The 15895-nt window shown below is 33.6% G+C and overlaps 4 protein-coding genes across 4 annotated transcripts in view; 2 read left to right on the top strand and 2 right to left on the bottom strand.

The window, feature by feature from the left end:
* Positions 1-2211, bottom strand: part of LOC124538226 (unc-112-related protein) — a 30929-nt gene extending 28718 nt beyond the window's left edge. The window contains exon 1 of the mRNA XM_047115209.1: positions 1908-2211. Coding sequence (XP_046971165.1) covers positions 1908-2053 — 146 coding nt within the window. The 5' untranslated portion in view covers positions 2054-2211. The remainder of the gene's footprint in view (positions 1-1907) is intronic.
* A 6928-nt stretch (positions 2212-9139) lies between these two features.
* LOC124538250 lies at positions 9140-10972 on the top strand. Its single transcript, XM_047115240.1, has 3 exons — positions 9140-9320; positions 9410-10453; positions 10529-10972. Exons 1-3 carry the CDS (start codon positions 9266-9268, stop codon positions 10861-10863), a joined length of 1434 nt encoding a protein of 477 aa, XP_046971196.1. The 5' UTR covers positions 9140-9265; the 3' UTR covers positions 10864-10972.
* Positions 10973-11478: 506 nt separating this feature from the next.
* On the top strand, positions 11479-12518 carry LOC124538253 (ATP-dependent Clp protease proteolytic subunit). The gene has a single exon (XM_047115244.1). The coding sequence runs from the start codon at positions 11699-11701 to the stop codon at positions 12449-12451; it is 753 nt and encodes a 250-aa protein (XP_046971200.1). The 5' UTR covers positions 11479-11698; the 3' UTR covers positions 12452-12518.
* Positions 12519-12615: 97 nt separating this feature from the next.
* LOC124538252 (serine protease 52-like) lies at positions 12616-15621 on the bottom strand. Its single transcript, XM_047115243.1, has 4 exons — positions 15317-15621; positions 15007-15198; positions 13706-13845; positions 12616-12925 (listed from the first exon to the last, which is right to left on the bottom strand). The coding sequence occupies exons 1-4, from the start codon at positions 15602-15604 to the stop codon at positions 12769-12771; spliced, it is 777 nt and encodes a 258-aa protein (XP_046971199.1). The 5' UTR covers positions 15605-15621; the 3' UTR covers positions 12616-12768.
* Between the last annotated feature and the right edge of the window lie 274 nt (positions 15622-15895).

Genomic DNA, 15895 nt, shown 5'->3' with positions numbered 1-15895 from the left:
TTTTAGTGTGAGCTCAAAGTTACAAAGTTGTATATTGTAAATAGATGTATAGCTTTCCTTTAGTTTGTTTTACCATATGCGATAAACATCGGTAGCTCACATCAGGCTGACTGACTGATTTAAAAAACTTGCTTGGCATAACATATCGTTCGCGAAGGACGCGTGCCTGCGTACGCGCATCTCACCTCTCGCTCGCACGAATTATCAACTCCCCTTACCTCGCGAATCAAGTACTGCTTTTATTATCAAAACCTGTTATGAACTCAACTACCCAGAAGTAATGAATGCTGATAAAATGCAAATATAAAAAAATCTTGAAAACATTTGTTAGGTAGCCAGCCTGGGGAAACAATCTTGTAATAAATCAACTTCTCCATATACTTAAGATAATGTCTAAAAAATTTTTTTGTAACTGTACAGAAAAAATATATTGTCTATTAGTTACTCCGTCATTTACTACAGACGTAACTCCTGAGCGTAGGTATGATGGCTGATCATTGTTCATTCTCTTAAAATTGAGTTAGTAACATCCTTTAAAATTAATCTTATAGCATCTAAATAATCAAGACAATTTGAGTTATTAGGATTGAAGTAATAATTCCCTACAATCACAATGTCATTTGAATTACAGAGCACAATGCACATGGCAGTTTCTTCCTGCACATTATTGTCTTGTAATTGTTAGACCTGCTCAAACAGCACAGCCACGACATCTGTATCTTCTAATTAAGGTCTTCACCACATCCACACCTACTGCAAGACTGAGACTTGCCTGTTGGACCACAGGCTCTATAGTTACACGAGTCATTAGTCCTCATAATATTAAGATCCTTGAAAAATGCAGTACTAGTCAAATGCTAATTTTTCCATAAACCGAAAATATTTTCCTTATTCTATCTGTGCCTTATACACTTCCAGGAGTCTTGTCCCTTATCAGATTATAAAACTTTAAACGAGATCGAGCTCCTGCAGATTTAGCTTAAGTCTTAGGCTTTTCAATATTTGTTATATTGGTAATTATAAATTATTCCATTAAATTTCACCTAACTGAACCTATTCTAAGCATATAATAGAATTGATTATACATCACAATTACTAATTAAAAGATACATGTTTTTTGTTAGTATAAATATAGAATATTTGTAAATAAAAGAGGTCTTTAAAGGTTATTCCTGTGTAAATTCTCTTTTATTTATTATTAGTTTTAGCTTATCTACACTAGTTTGTCTATGGTCATGATTGTTTAATAATAAGATAAGCTTATTAGAAAAGGTTATTATCAAACTTTTTTAGTCAAGATACAAATTGTTTATACTGTAATTGATTTTTAAATAAAGAACTGAAAATAGCTTTTTAAATTGCATGGTGATGTAATCTGCTCTCATTTCTTTGTGAGTGTGATTCCAAATTTAAATTTTGAATGTATGTATGCATGTTGTAGTGTATTAACAGTTTGGCCAATTCTTACACTATTATTTTAAGTGTGTGATAACTAATTAATTAACATACACATACAGATATCTGGGTATTCAGCGGAACACTCTTGATATATTATATTAAGTAAAAGAAAACTACAGTGATTATAAATACTGGGCACGATTTTATAGTGTACCATTTTAGATATTTATAATCACAATAATTAAAAAATAATATTTACTCAAATTAGTTTTATAATAGGTCAAGGTAAATTTATAAAGCTTTAAGATACTAAATTTGTTACTACAAAACATGGTATTTTCATATTTTTTAAAATTTTAAAATTGATGTTTTCTTAGAAAATTTTCAAAGTAAGTTAGCAATTAACTCATTCTTATTTTTACATAACAAGATGACTCAGAGATGACACGAACTGAAACGAAACGTATTAAAAAAATTTCAGAAATTCGAACTTATCTACAAATGATAGCTTACCGAAGCTCTCTGTCAACTTGAGCATAACCCCACCGATATGCATATCTCCCTTCACGACCATCGTACGCTTCTCGTTCAAGTCCGTAACATAGATCGTGAGGTTCCATGATCCGTCACCAACAATTTCACCGTCCGCGAGCATTTTTATAAATTGTTATTCACTTTACACTATATTGTCACTCTATCTCGCTCGATGGCGCATCGCGTAAAAGTTGTCAAAATGCCTCAAACACCTATTCCGTGCGGCGGATGACATACGACTGCCGTAATAAGCGTATGCTGATTGGTGTTGTCTGTTGGCCATACAAGTTAGGCCGTTTGTATAACTAAAGCAAAAAGAGTAGTAGAACACTATATTGTATGAAAAGTATAGCGAGCACAGATAAGAAAAAATAAAGTTACTTCAAAATATACAGCATTATAAAAATAATATATTTTTTAAATATATTCTTTGTTAATTTACTTAATATTTAAAAAAATGTTATATTTTGTGGTAGATTACAGCTTTTCGACAAGAAAAAAAGATAAAATACTGTAATGCTCAATTTTCAGTAATATTAATTATTTACCTATTATATAAATTATTAACATTAGGTCTTTGAATATATACAAATTAAAAATAGTTCCTTAAACTGCTATTTATTTCAAATATCAATTCTTTGAAACATATTTCAAAATTATTTTCATATTATAGTTTTATATTAATCAATGAACAATCTTAAAAATATAACAACAATAACATAGTAAATAAAAGTAAAGAATAACTATTACTTACTTTATGTTTGAAATGCATTTTCAAATTCTTAATTTATAATTAAGAATTTGAAAATGCAAATAGTAAATAATGCCTTTAATTGCAGTTTTACAATAATGTAAATGTAATTTTAACTGAATTTTGAGCAAAAGAAATCGATGCAAATATAATGTAATTTTTTATTATTTTTATTTAACAAACATTATTTTGACCTTTTTTTTAAAAATAGGGTTATCAAGTAATTTATTTACCCCAAAAATTAAAGACAAGACGTAGTAAATTGTTTTATGAAAGCAATCGTTAAGACAAGTGGATGCTAAGGATTGATTAAAATATGTAATTATATGAATATTTATCTAATATTTATATCCTTTATTCATCAATTTAAAAAAAAAAAAACATTATGAGATATAATTTAAATTGTCTCCTAAACTATATATAACAAAAAATATTTTTTACTTTAGTATTCAGTAATAAACCACTGAGAAAACCTCTATTGAGTTTAACCGTTACTTGGAATATAAACTTATGAACTATCATAACTCTTTTTACATGGCTTCCGCTGTGAAACTGTAACACTACGCGAAACTAATAATAAGTGTGGGACCTGAGTGTGGAATATTAATCGGTTCCATTTAGTGTTTATTTCTGATTTAGTGGTTAAAAAAATACTACTAACAATATGAAGGAAATGGAACCTACTTTATAATATTTTAGTGAAAATGAAATTAATATTAAGAGTATGTCTTTTTAGGGAAACGTTTTTAAGGCAGTTGTAACACAAAGTAGTAAATGTCAGTATTGACAACTGTTGGTGTTGACATCCAAATAAGTGTCAGACGTCAGTCAGTTCTCTTGTCAATAATAATGTGTCAAGTGCTTTCATTAAGTATCTACGATAATATTTCTTTTTCGCTTGCGTTAGTGTTGGTTAACACACGTGTTAAGAGATTTTGAGTGTTTACGTTTAGTTTTGTAGTGTATTTTACTGTTAATAGTACTATTAGTTGATATTTGGGTTAGTGGTGTTACTAACATTTATACATATTGTGAGTATTTGCTGTATTTTAATATTCTGTAGTTTTTAAGTTTTATAATGGAGGTTGATACTCCTCCCGAACCCCCTGATCCAGGTGGCTCAGTAGATTTAGTTCCCGACAATTGTTCTTCTCCTTCTATACCTTCTCGTAAACGACAAAGTACTAATGATTCGATTAATTCCGACTCCAACACAAAGAAAACGGTAATTCATCCCACAACCGCAACTCCCTCCATCCAAACGATTTATACCCATCCTTCCTACTCTGAAGGCCCTAAAAGTTATTTAGACAGTGACAAAGGCCCTTTCATTGTTCATGTGTCCCGGGAAGTCTCTGATCCTGCTTCAGGAACTACTATACGGGCTATCAAATTTGGGCAATTTCTACATACTCACAAAATTAGTGGTATTATTAACGATGGTCTTAAAAATGTAGGACGCAATAAAATATCTGTTGAGTTTTCAACAAGCAAGGCAGCAAACTCCTTTCTAGCAAACCCTGTTATTGAAATGTGTAAATACAAAGCTATTGTACCGACTTTCAATATTACTAGAATGGGTTTGATTAAGGGTATTCCCGTGGACTGGACAATGGATGAATTAGCATCATCACTCGAACTTCCCTCTGGATGTGGTGAAGTTTTAAAAATCAGACGCCTTAACAGGAAAACTTTTACTGATGGTGTTATCACATGGGTCCCAACCCAATCTGTGGTTATCACATTTAGGGGGCAAATGCTTCCCAATAAAGTGTTTTCCTATCATACTTCCCTACCTGTAGAAATGTATAAACTTCCTACGATCCAATGCCTGAACTGCTGCCGTTATGGACACATAAAAACTCAGTGCCGATCACAACCTAGATGTTTTAAGTGCTCCAAATCCCACACAGGTGAGTCTTGTGATGTAAGTAAGGATAACGCCACTTGCTTACATTGCTCAGGTGTTCATTTTACTACGGATAAGGACTGTCCTGAATTTTCACGCCAACAATCCATAAAAATTGTTATGTCCCAAGACAATGTGTCATATATAGAAGCATCCTCACGGTTCCCTCCTGTTCGTAGATCCTATGCAGAGATTGCAAAAGAGATGTTCACCCCTCCTATATATTCTCCAACTATCCCAAACAAATCTATCCCTTCACCTATCAGATCCTATCGTAAGACTGTTTTAAGTACTCCTCGCCCAAGATCACCGCTTGGAAAAGGATACGATAAACAGGCTCACCAATCCATTGTTAGCAATTGTCCCTCTACTACTCCCAATGGTTGTGCTCTCAACCAAAATACTTCTCTCCCCGTAAATAACAATCCCAACTTCTTGGAAATGTTAACGAAGATTCTTCTAAGCATTATTTCAACCTGTAATGATATCCCCTTACCGTCCAACGTTGCTCAAGACTTAGGTCAACTATTCTCAATCCTTAAAAATGGCCCCAATCAGCTTCCTTCAATGGAACTGCAAGAGCGTCCGGCCTAAAAAACATGAACTCCTCTCTCTAATTAATCTCCATAAACCTGTCATTATTGCCATCTCTGAAACTTGGTTGATCCCTGGATCCCGATTTCGGGTACCGGGCTTCTCCTGTTTGAGAGATGACAGGAGTGATGGTTATGCCGGGAGTGCCATTTTTATCCGGCACTCCCTTCCCTTTTCCCAAATCCCTCTATCCCTGTCCAGCCAGCATATTAATGCTGTTGCTGTCAGAGCCCTCAACATCTCTTTTCTCTCCCTGTATATCCCTCACCCTAATCCCGCTTTAATTCCCGATTTATCCGCCATCTTCTCTAGTCTCCCTCATCCTATCCTTGTCATGGGTGATTTTAATGCCCACCATACCTCCTGGGGTTCACATTTTTCTGATTCGTTTGCTCTCTTGTTGATGGACATATTTGATGATGCAAACCTCTGCATCCTCAATAATGGCTCACCAACACGTAGAGTATACCCCAACCAAAACCCAAAATCCGTTGTTGACCTATCCCTAACCTCTCCTGCCCTTGCTTCTCAATTATCCTGGAATGTCTTATCATCCTCTTTTGGTAGTGACCACTTCCCTATCCTCCTTTCTTTAAATAACCGATCCATCCCATACTCCAACCCAAATCCTTTATTAAAATATAAATTAAAACATGTTAATTGGTCTGCATATGCTGAATCTGTTGACGACATGATTGACTCCCTCTTTGCGTCGCAAGACTATCGAAATGTAATCCTTTGCTACGACCTTTTCGTTAATGGTATTTTAACTGCAGCTGATCTCCATTTTCCCAAAAAACACATCTCAAAAAATCATTTGCTTTCCACCCCCTGGTGGGATGAGGAATGCAAACGATTAACTGAACAGAGACTAGAGGCTGAAGAAACATACACTATGTGTATGTCTATGGATAATTTTTACAAGTATCAGAGAATCGACGCCAAATTAAAACGACTGATTTCTAAAAAGAAAAAAGTCAGTTGGATTCAATTTTGTGAATCCCTGAACCCTCGTTCCTCTTCCTCTGCAGTCTGGTCCCAACTTAAAAAATTCCGCCGTTGCCTTAACTCTGACAACCCTACCTCAAATACTCCTTCTGAGTGGCTTAACAATTTTGCTGATAAGCTTGCCCCCCCTTTTGTCCCATATGAGGACAATTTTCTAATTTCTACGCCAGCATCTACTTTGGATGAAATGGATGCCCCCTTCTCTTTTTCCGAACTTCAATATGCATTAAATGGTTTATCCGATTCGACACCTGGGGAAGATGGCGTTCCTTACTCTTTTATTTCCAAATTGAATGATAAAGCTAAACATTGTTTTTTAAATATTATAAACTCGGTTTTTATCAAAGGAATCATCCCGCAATCTTGGAAGTCACAAATTGTTATTCCCATTCTTAAACCGGGTAAGAACCCTTCCGATTTCAATTCTTATAGACCTATAGCTTTATCATCTACTTTGGCAAAGATCACTGAACATCTCTTGAAGAATCGCCTGGAATGGTTAATGGAAAGCAGAAACATACTTGCTCCCTCTCAATTTGGCTTTCGGAAGGGGTCGAGCACTATTGATAGTCTAAGCATACTTACAACAGACATTCGAATTGCCTTCGCTAAAGGAGAGTACCTTGTGGGAATCTTTCTTGATATATCTTCTGCATATGATAATGTCCTTCTTCCGTTGCTCAGGCAGAAAATGCAACAGCTGAGTATTCCTCCGAGGATAGTTCATTTCATATGTAATCTGTTAACTTGCAGATCAATAACGGTAAGACACCAACATCTCTCACTTCCCCCCAGATTCGTCTGGAAAGGTCTTCCTCAAGGCTCTGTACTCAGTCCTCTGCTTTATAGCATATACACTCATGACCTCGATTTGTCTGTTAACAACTTTTGTAACATCCTCCAGTATGCTGATGACATAGTTTTATATCATAGATCAAGTTCCGTTGAAAATTTATCATTTCGATTAAACTCTGCTTTGCATTACCTATCCCAATGGCTCTGTGACCATGGCTTGTCGCTGTCGATAGCCAAAAGTCAAGCAGTGATTTTTACGAAAAAAAGACGTATTCCTGCCTTTGATCTGTTTTATGAGGGTCAATGCATTAACTTTGTAGACAAAACAAAATTTCTTGGTATAATTCTCGATTACAAACTGAACGGAATTTCTCACTCCGATTACATAGCCAAGAAATGTGAAAAATCTATTAATGCCCTTAGAGCAGTGTCTGGAGTCTGGTGGGGAGCTCACCCTTATACATTAAAATTGATCTATAACGCAATAGTTCGTAGTCATTTGGACTATGGACTGTTCGTTCTAGATCCTTTTAATAAATCAGCTTCAGAAAAATTAAATAAAATACAATATAAATGTCTCCGTATTATATTGGGTGCGATGAAATCCACCCCTACTAATGCTCTGCAGGTTGAGTGTGTTGACCCTCCTCTACAGATAAGGAGGCAATATCTTTGTGACCGCTTTATCATCAGATTGTTACAGCTACCCTCCCATCCTCTACTGATTAGATTAAACAAACTATCCCACCTTTGTAACCCAGATAATCCGGCATCCCCATTCCTATTAAACAGTTTCCTCAAGTATACCAAACTCCCCCATCCACTTACCACTTTTCCCTCTAATCCTCTTTTTTCCACCTCCTTTAAAGCACTTATTTATAATCCTCCGGTAATAACAAATCTTGGACTCGTAAAAGGTTCCCCTGATGCTAATATCCAATTTCAAACAATTTTTCATCAAAATTGGCCTAATCATCTCCCTATATATACTGATGCCTCTAAGCTCTCGCCGACCGGCTGCGTTGGTGCAGCTTGTTGGATTCCTAAATTTAAAATAGCACTATTATTTAAATGTCCCCCCGAAACCTCTGTATTCTCCGGAGAGGCCATCGCTTTACTGGAAGCCGTAAAGTATGCCCTGTCACACAATATTCAGCAAACAATTATTTTATGTGACTCACTAAGCTGTCTGTTAGCCATTAAAGAGAATCCTTTTCGTAGCAGATCAAGACTTTCAATCGTTTTTAAGATCAGAGAGGCCCTGTTGTCCTGTCATCAACAAGGGCTACAAGTCCTGCTGGTCTGGATTCCTAGCCATTCAGCTATATCTGGTAATGAGATGGCAGACTCATATGCTAAGATTGCTATCCAATCTGGTACATCTGAGCATTTTGCCAACACATCTCAGGATTTGCTTTCTCTTGCCAAAGCTGAAATGATTAAATCCTGGAATTCTTTTTGGGTTTCATCAAAATTGGTCAAGGGTAAATATTATTCGGCGTTACAACCTGAAATTCCGAGGCGACCTTGGTTTTCATCTCACAGGCACGCTGACCGTTGGGTCACCTCCACCATCTGTCGGTTACGCCTCGGCCATTCATGCACACCTACTCATCTAGCAAAAATCAGAGTTCGTGATCACTCGCTGTGTGAATGTGGCCTAGACGAAGGCTCTGCAACCCATATCCTGTTCCTTTGCCCTAAACTTCTTCGTCCCATTTATGACATCCTCCCTCCTAAAGTCCCTCGCCCTATAAATGTTGAATGTTTGTTGACGTTTGTGTTTAGTCCATTTTGTTCAATCTTATGTAAATATATCAAATTAAATAAAATTAAGTTGTGAATAGTCCAATTTTTCATATTTTATTACATATATAGTTTAGAATACTAACAACTATTTTTTTTTTTTTTTTTTTTTTTTTTTTTTTTTTAATTATCTTATTATTAACTCTTAATGTTTGTGTTGTTCTAGGTTAAGGATTAACAAGGAAATTAATACTACTATTCTTGACTTTAAAATTCAATTGAGTTTAGTGTCTCAACCGTACCGATCAATCTCATTCGTGTCTTCTCCATCCTACGTGACATTGGCGAAATAATCTGTGCCCTGCCGGCACAACTACAAGCCATTAAACTAAGAATTGAATTGAACGATAATATTTGATATACATCACATTTCAATGTATTCGCAAAACTACATAATAGGACATGTAGAAAACATATTGTTGCTATAAAGTTATGACGTATTATGAATATTTGTGGCATAGTTCGTATACATGAGCAACAAAGAAATAAAACCGAAAGAAATGGTCGCGAAAAGTAAAAATAAAGGTTTGTTTCGATTATTTTGAATTATTTATAATTTAAAGTTTAAATAATTTGAAATCTTTCTCATTAAACAATTTATATTATAATTTCAGTTCTATCATGTTCTACGCCGGAAAACCGATTAGAATCGCCGTCAAGAGATAGTGATTCAATATACGATTCAGACGCGTCCAGCCCAGTGCCATTTTTATGTACACAGGATGGAGCAGAGGGTGAAACAGATGTTGTATGGAATTTTTACACACCAAAATCTGGAGCGACCAAATCAAAATTTAAAAATACAACACCAGTAAGTAGAAGAATCAAAAAATCAGAAAGGCTTAAACATATAGAGAAACCTGCACCGAAACGTAGAACTGTTAAACCTTCACAGAAAAAAATAGAATTGTTTCAGGAACTTGTTGAATTAAATCATAATGTACATAAACTTGTTGACAAGTCAATAGCAAAGCCAGTTGAAAAGCCTCAGTCCGAAGAAGATATATTCAGTGATTGTAGCGACAGTTCACCAAGGAGTGGTTTAAAAAGTAAAAACCGATGTCTAAGAAAAAATGTACTAAGCTCTAAATTTATAAAAACAGAATCTGAAAGTGGATTAGAATCTGATGATTCTATGAATGAATATTTGTTAAAAGCAAGTCAAGCCGTAGAAGAGAATATTTTAAATACTGAACCCATACAAGCAAAAAGGCCTTGTCTTGACCCTGTTAATAGAAAAAATTTAAAGTCAAGTTTACAACAAAATATGGACCAAGATTCAATGGATGCCATATTGATTAATATTAAATTAGACTCTCCAAGTATTAGTAAGGTTAAAAAATGTGAATCACCTTTAGTAAATAATGATTCATTTGACAATTTATTAGGAAATTTAAATGATAGTACATTGGAAATGCTATCTCAAATTCCTATTAAGAACGAACACCCTTCAAAAACAACTTCTGCAAAAATGGAAACAAATTGGTCATTTAAAGACACAATATGTAATGCAAGCCCATCTTCAAAAACAATTTTTGGACGACATAGTTCAATGCCTGAGTCTCCATCTGTCAATGAAAGTAACCAACCTTCAACAAGTGGGATGGTTTTTGGCAGATACAGTTCAATGCCATTCAATAAAAGTGATGAAAAAATAGGTATTTATTTAAATCTATCTAATATTCATCATCATTATAATTTTGGATTTTATTTTTTTTTATTATTTTCTTTAGTTCCAGGAGATTCACCAATAAGATGTACACCTGAAGAAATAAAAAAGAAACATCAACAAGCTAGGGAAAGGCTTCTTGCGAAAAGAGTCTTGCCATTTACACCTTCCCAGCCATTAAATTCAAGCCCGACATCACATCATAAATTTGTACCTAAGAAGCCAGTTTTTCAGGCAAAAGTACCTACTATTAAAACCTCATTAGATATTAAGCAGAATGAAGAAATAAACACTCAACAAAAACAACCTGGCACAGATAATATAAAGCTACTTATTGAAAAAAAAAGACAGGAAGCCTTAATGAAGTTGAGAAGAAGACAAGCTCAGAATAAATTTTGAAACTTAGTATAAGCTGAAATACTTTAATTATGTTTGCATTATGTCATATATTCCAATTATGATGTTTTCACGTACCTAAATATAATGTGATAGCTGATTTTTATTTTGATACTTGTTGTCTTATTTTGTCAATTGTTATATTATTTAAACATTGAAAACATTAATTCTTTGCAAAAAAGTTTTGCTTCCTAAAAAATATACAATCAAAGAACTTGGTTGTTTGTAGGAAATTTATATTTGAATAAGTTAAAAGTTATATCTGAATATTAGCTAAAGTTCCAGGTTAAATGGTAGCTTTTGTTATTGAGAATATTATAAGTAATGTACAATATGGTAATAATGTCGCGCAATTTTACATAAATTATTAAAAGATATTAAGATAATGCTACTTCAAATCATACTCAAAATATTATCCATAAGATTACAGATCAACATTAATTAGTGCTGCCATATTAAACATTTTAATTGACAAAAAAATCATTAGTCTATTTTAATGGCTTCAATATTTAGTTGTGCCCACAGTGAACAAGGCACAGATTATTATATAAATGACACGTAGGAATCATTGTTTCTAAACTCGATTTAAATGTCATTGTTTAAATTAAGATTGTCATAAGGTTATTTGGCGTAAACTGACATTTGTCAATAATAATTTTGTGACTTGAAAACGTCACTACAGTAAACGATAGTTATTCGATAAATTACACATTAAAGTAAATGTAGATAGATATGACGCGAATATAAATACGACAATATATATTTTAGGATTTACTTTGGTAATTAATTAAAACTTACAAGCGGCATAACGAGGTAAAACGTTAAAAAAAAACAAAATATGACGCTTAATTATTTTCGCCAACTTTCAAGATCTTTAAGATGCGCTCAATTTTCAATGATAAACGTTCAACGGACACTGAGTACTACGCAACCGGTGGGACTTGGGATGATACCGATAGTTGTGGAACAGACCGGCAGAGGAGAGCGAGCTTATGATATCTACTCGAGACTGCTGCGTGAAAGAATAATTTGTCTCATGGGACCGATAAATGATGACATTAGTTCCTTAGTAGTTGCTCAGTTGCTATTTCTTCAATCTGAATCTAGTAAAAAACCCGTGCATCTGTACATCAACTCACCAGGTGGTAATGTGACTTCTGGCCTTGGTATATATGACACAATGCAATACATAACACCACCAGTAGCTACTTGGTGTGTCGGACAAGCTTGTAGTATGGCATCACTACTTTTAGCCGCTGGGGCTCCAGGTATGCGTCACGCATTACCCAATTCACGTATTATGATTCACCAACCATCAGGTGGCGTAAGAGGACAAGCTACAGATATTCAAATACAGGCGGAAGAAATTTTAAAATTAAAATCTCAAATAAATAACCTATATGTTCGTCATACAGGATTAGCTAAAGAAAAAGTGCAAAGTTCAATGGAACGTGATTATTTCATGTCACCAACTGAAGCTAAGGCATTCGGATTAATTGATAATATTCTAGAACATCCCCCATCGCACGCCATGGAAAGTGACTGTACATCGGCATCCACGACCCCTAGTGCAACACCTACTACAGATTAACTTTTTATTGTAATAAATAACTAGGTTTTTTAATTAGTATGGGTATAATATATGCAAGTTAAATTTTTAACAGACTTTTTTTTTAATCCTAAATTTACATCTATATATAACAGACCTATTGTTAGAAAAAGGTAAAATAATTGTATTATTCATTTTCTGTGCTTCTTAATTTTTTTTATTAATAAAAGAGAAAGATTTTCAGAAAACTTTCATAACTTTTCTTATGATTCTCATCAATTTTGTTTCTCTTAATATTAAAAACAGCATGTAGCTTGCACATTGACTAATATAGGAGATGATTATTGTTGTTATCTTTTCTACATACAAAATGTAGATTTAGTCTGATATTTAATCCAGTTATAATAATATGAAACATTGGTGTACACAGGCAGAGCTGGGTACTTAGCAACTTTGTATGATAAGACTCCTATTAATTGATAGCTTGCTGTAACCAAACCACTGCCAGAATCTCCGCTGAAAATAAAAGATCACTTATTTTAGATATAGAAGGGAGAAAGAATAGGAGTTGATATTAATAATATTAAATTTATTTTGTAACTAAGGTACTCTAATATTGAAAAAAATCTAAAGTTCAAAATTAGATATCCATTATAATAAGCCACTAAAAATGTTTCACACAAAATAGATGTTTGGATGTGAAAGTTATTTCCATTTGATAGAAAACAGTTGTTTTTTTTTTAATCTAAAAAAATTTTAAAGCAATCATGTGAAATGTCTGGGTACCATCCATTTATCATATCTACCACCAATTTCAAATTTTCAGTACTGTTGTGTTCTCATTCTTACTCACTAATTTTAAACTTTAGGGTAAATGTTATATGACTTACTTTAATTCACAAATCTTCATTGTTAAGTTGATTGATGTTGTGAAAACAATATATAAAAATGCTTCAATAATTTTGTGTACCGGTCCTAATATAAAATTTCGCTCTAGTTCAGAAACTAACACCTGGGTATTGCATCAAGATTTAAAGAGAATTGATAATGGTCTGTGATATCTGGTCTTTCACTTTTTTTTCATAATATACATATCATGTAAGTGGCCATGAATAATATATATTGGCTGGGTATGAAATTTGAAACATTTGCTGTATAACCTTCGTAAGCTGAATTGTTAAGTTCCATGTGTATTTACACTGGCTCACTCACTGTTTAAACCGGAACATACCAGTACTATGTTTTGCTTTGCGTGGATAACTGGATTCTAGATAACTATTAAGTCACGTAACTTACGCAGCTGGTCTCGGATCGGAAGTTCGAATGCTTCCTGCGCAAAACATCCCTGGTCCTAAACTTAAAACTTTGCAATATCTTCTGGTTTTGAGCTTCTGTGGTACAGATTTTAATAAAACTGATTCTTCATCAGTAATATCCTATGAAAAGCAATCAAAAATATAAAATGTGTAAAGGTTACTGTGACCTTTTATTAGGTAAACAGACCTCTGAAACGAGAAGACTTACATAGACTACAAGCTTCCTTCGGCGGATTGATACTAGCTAGCAAATCAACGAAATTAAAACATGAAAGATTGATAGGTATGCATCATAAATGATTTAATATGATATTAAAAAGTACATAGGTATAGGTACTATAACATTTTTTTAGCATCATCATAGTGGCAGGATTTCTTTAATGTCATCAATAATCCCCTATCTCATCTTCAACTAAGGTTTCGAGAAGTAATACATAATTAAAAAGGCTTAAGTGCAAGTGATGATTTCTAAAGTGTTACAGAATTATCGCTCCATCTCATATATGAGGGTCGATTTACTGCTTTTTACAAATTTGTTATCAATATGTAATAATAGTTGTATGGCCTTTTCTCACGTGACTGAAAATGGAGAGAGTTAAACTCTCTAATTGAATAGGTGTTTAGTTTTTGAGTACCTAATATACTTTTGTAAAACGATTTAACAAATTGTAGGTAACTTAAGTTTCCGTTAAAAAAAGTCGTTTTTTATTTGTTTTTATCTTTGACCAAGAAGTTTTGCTAGTCTTGGTAGGTCTTACCTTTTCCAAGAAGTCGTAACGCTCATGGGATTATGAGAAAGATACCTTTGTTTGCGCAGCCACTCGAGCACTATAATATATTTCGTGTCGTTGGCTATCCTATCACGAGAATGAACTCTGTGACTAGTTTAGGAGGCGGAAATCATGATTATTTAGAATGGTTACGGTAAATATAGTGTATTCCAAAGATAAGTAAACAAACAATTTTAATACTTGATTAACGCTATATAATTGGTTTTGAATATAGGCGAAGTTCCGATCGGTAGATACTTTGAAAATAAAATGTAAGGTGATATAAACATATGAGTAAATTAATGTTGAATAAATAATGAAAATTCAAGAATTGTTTTTAGTAAAACTTATCAGAATCACAAGGAATTCATAATTCTAAGGTATTATTCTAAAAATTCTTCTTGTATCTTTAATCCTAATTGAATGGGCCATAAACACCATCTCGCTCCGGAACAGCTCGAATATATATGTACACATGAAATAATGTCTATAACTTATTAATAATACATACATTGATCACTCCCCATCCAGCTATAGAACCTGCAGTTAATGGTGGAAAATTCTTCATTATAATAATCCTCTGCGTACGTTCCCCCAGTGGCAATCTTTTATCAAGCAATAATAAAGCAATATCGTTTTCAACTTTATAATGGTCATATCTACTGTGAATTATTGGTATAATTTTTTTTCTCAACACATTTGCCTACAACATAGAGTAACAGTTTTTTCAGATGAAAAAAAAATGAGTTTTTTACGTTTTCGAATGTATCTTCAGAAATAAATCCAATATTTAAATTTATTTAAGAGTTTAATTTACCTACCTTACTAATATCTTCATGTCCAGCAAAAGCTACTATTTGGCCATTTTTTCCAACAGTATTAAAACAGTGTGCTACTGAAATCAGATAATACTGATTCAGTACAGATGATCCGCAAATATGCATTGATTTATCTTCACACAGTATTTGTAAGTAAACGGCATGAGGGTATTTAACAATCTTAACGTAATCCCCCTGAACTATTTTACCCTCCATCACTTTTCCCTGCGTATTTTTTCTTAAAAAAGATAAATACAATAGTATGGAGAAGCATATGCCCGTAATAGCCATTGAGCACGTAATTTCGCGACTAATTAAATTTCTACGAAAAGTAGATCTGAAATTTTATAGATTTAATTTACGGACCGAAGCCGGTACGTGATCGTAAAGGTGTTTTGTAGATTAATTGGATAGTTTATACAGCTGTACATATCTTGTTTAACATTGGAAAGTTTTCGTTCGATATAGGTACTACTAATATTCTAAGGACAATATTATTGTCATGGTACGTTTTGATTGAATGGCTTAGATAAATGATATTTCCAATTCAACGGTGCAATAGTTCCTATTTAAGTTTACATT

Source organism: Vanessa cardui, chromosome 20, assembly GCF_905220365.1.
Source record: "Vanessa cardui chromosome 20, ilVanCard2.1, whole genome shotgun sequence".
NCBI classification, from domain to species: Eukaryota; Metazoa; Arthropoda; class Insecta; order Lepidoptera; family Nymphalidae; genus Vanessa; species Vanessa cardui.
The sequence above is the reverse complement of the archived record's forward strand: the minus strand, read 5'-3'. Positions and strand labels throughout refer to the sequence as shown.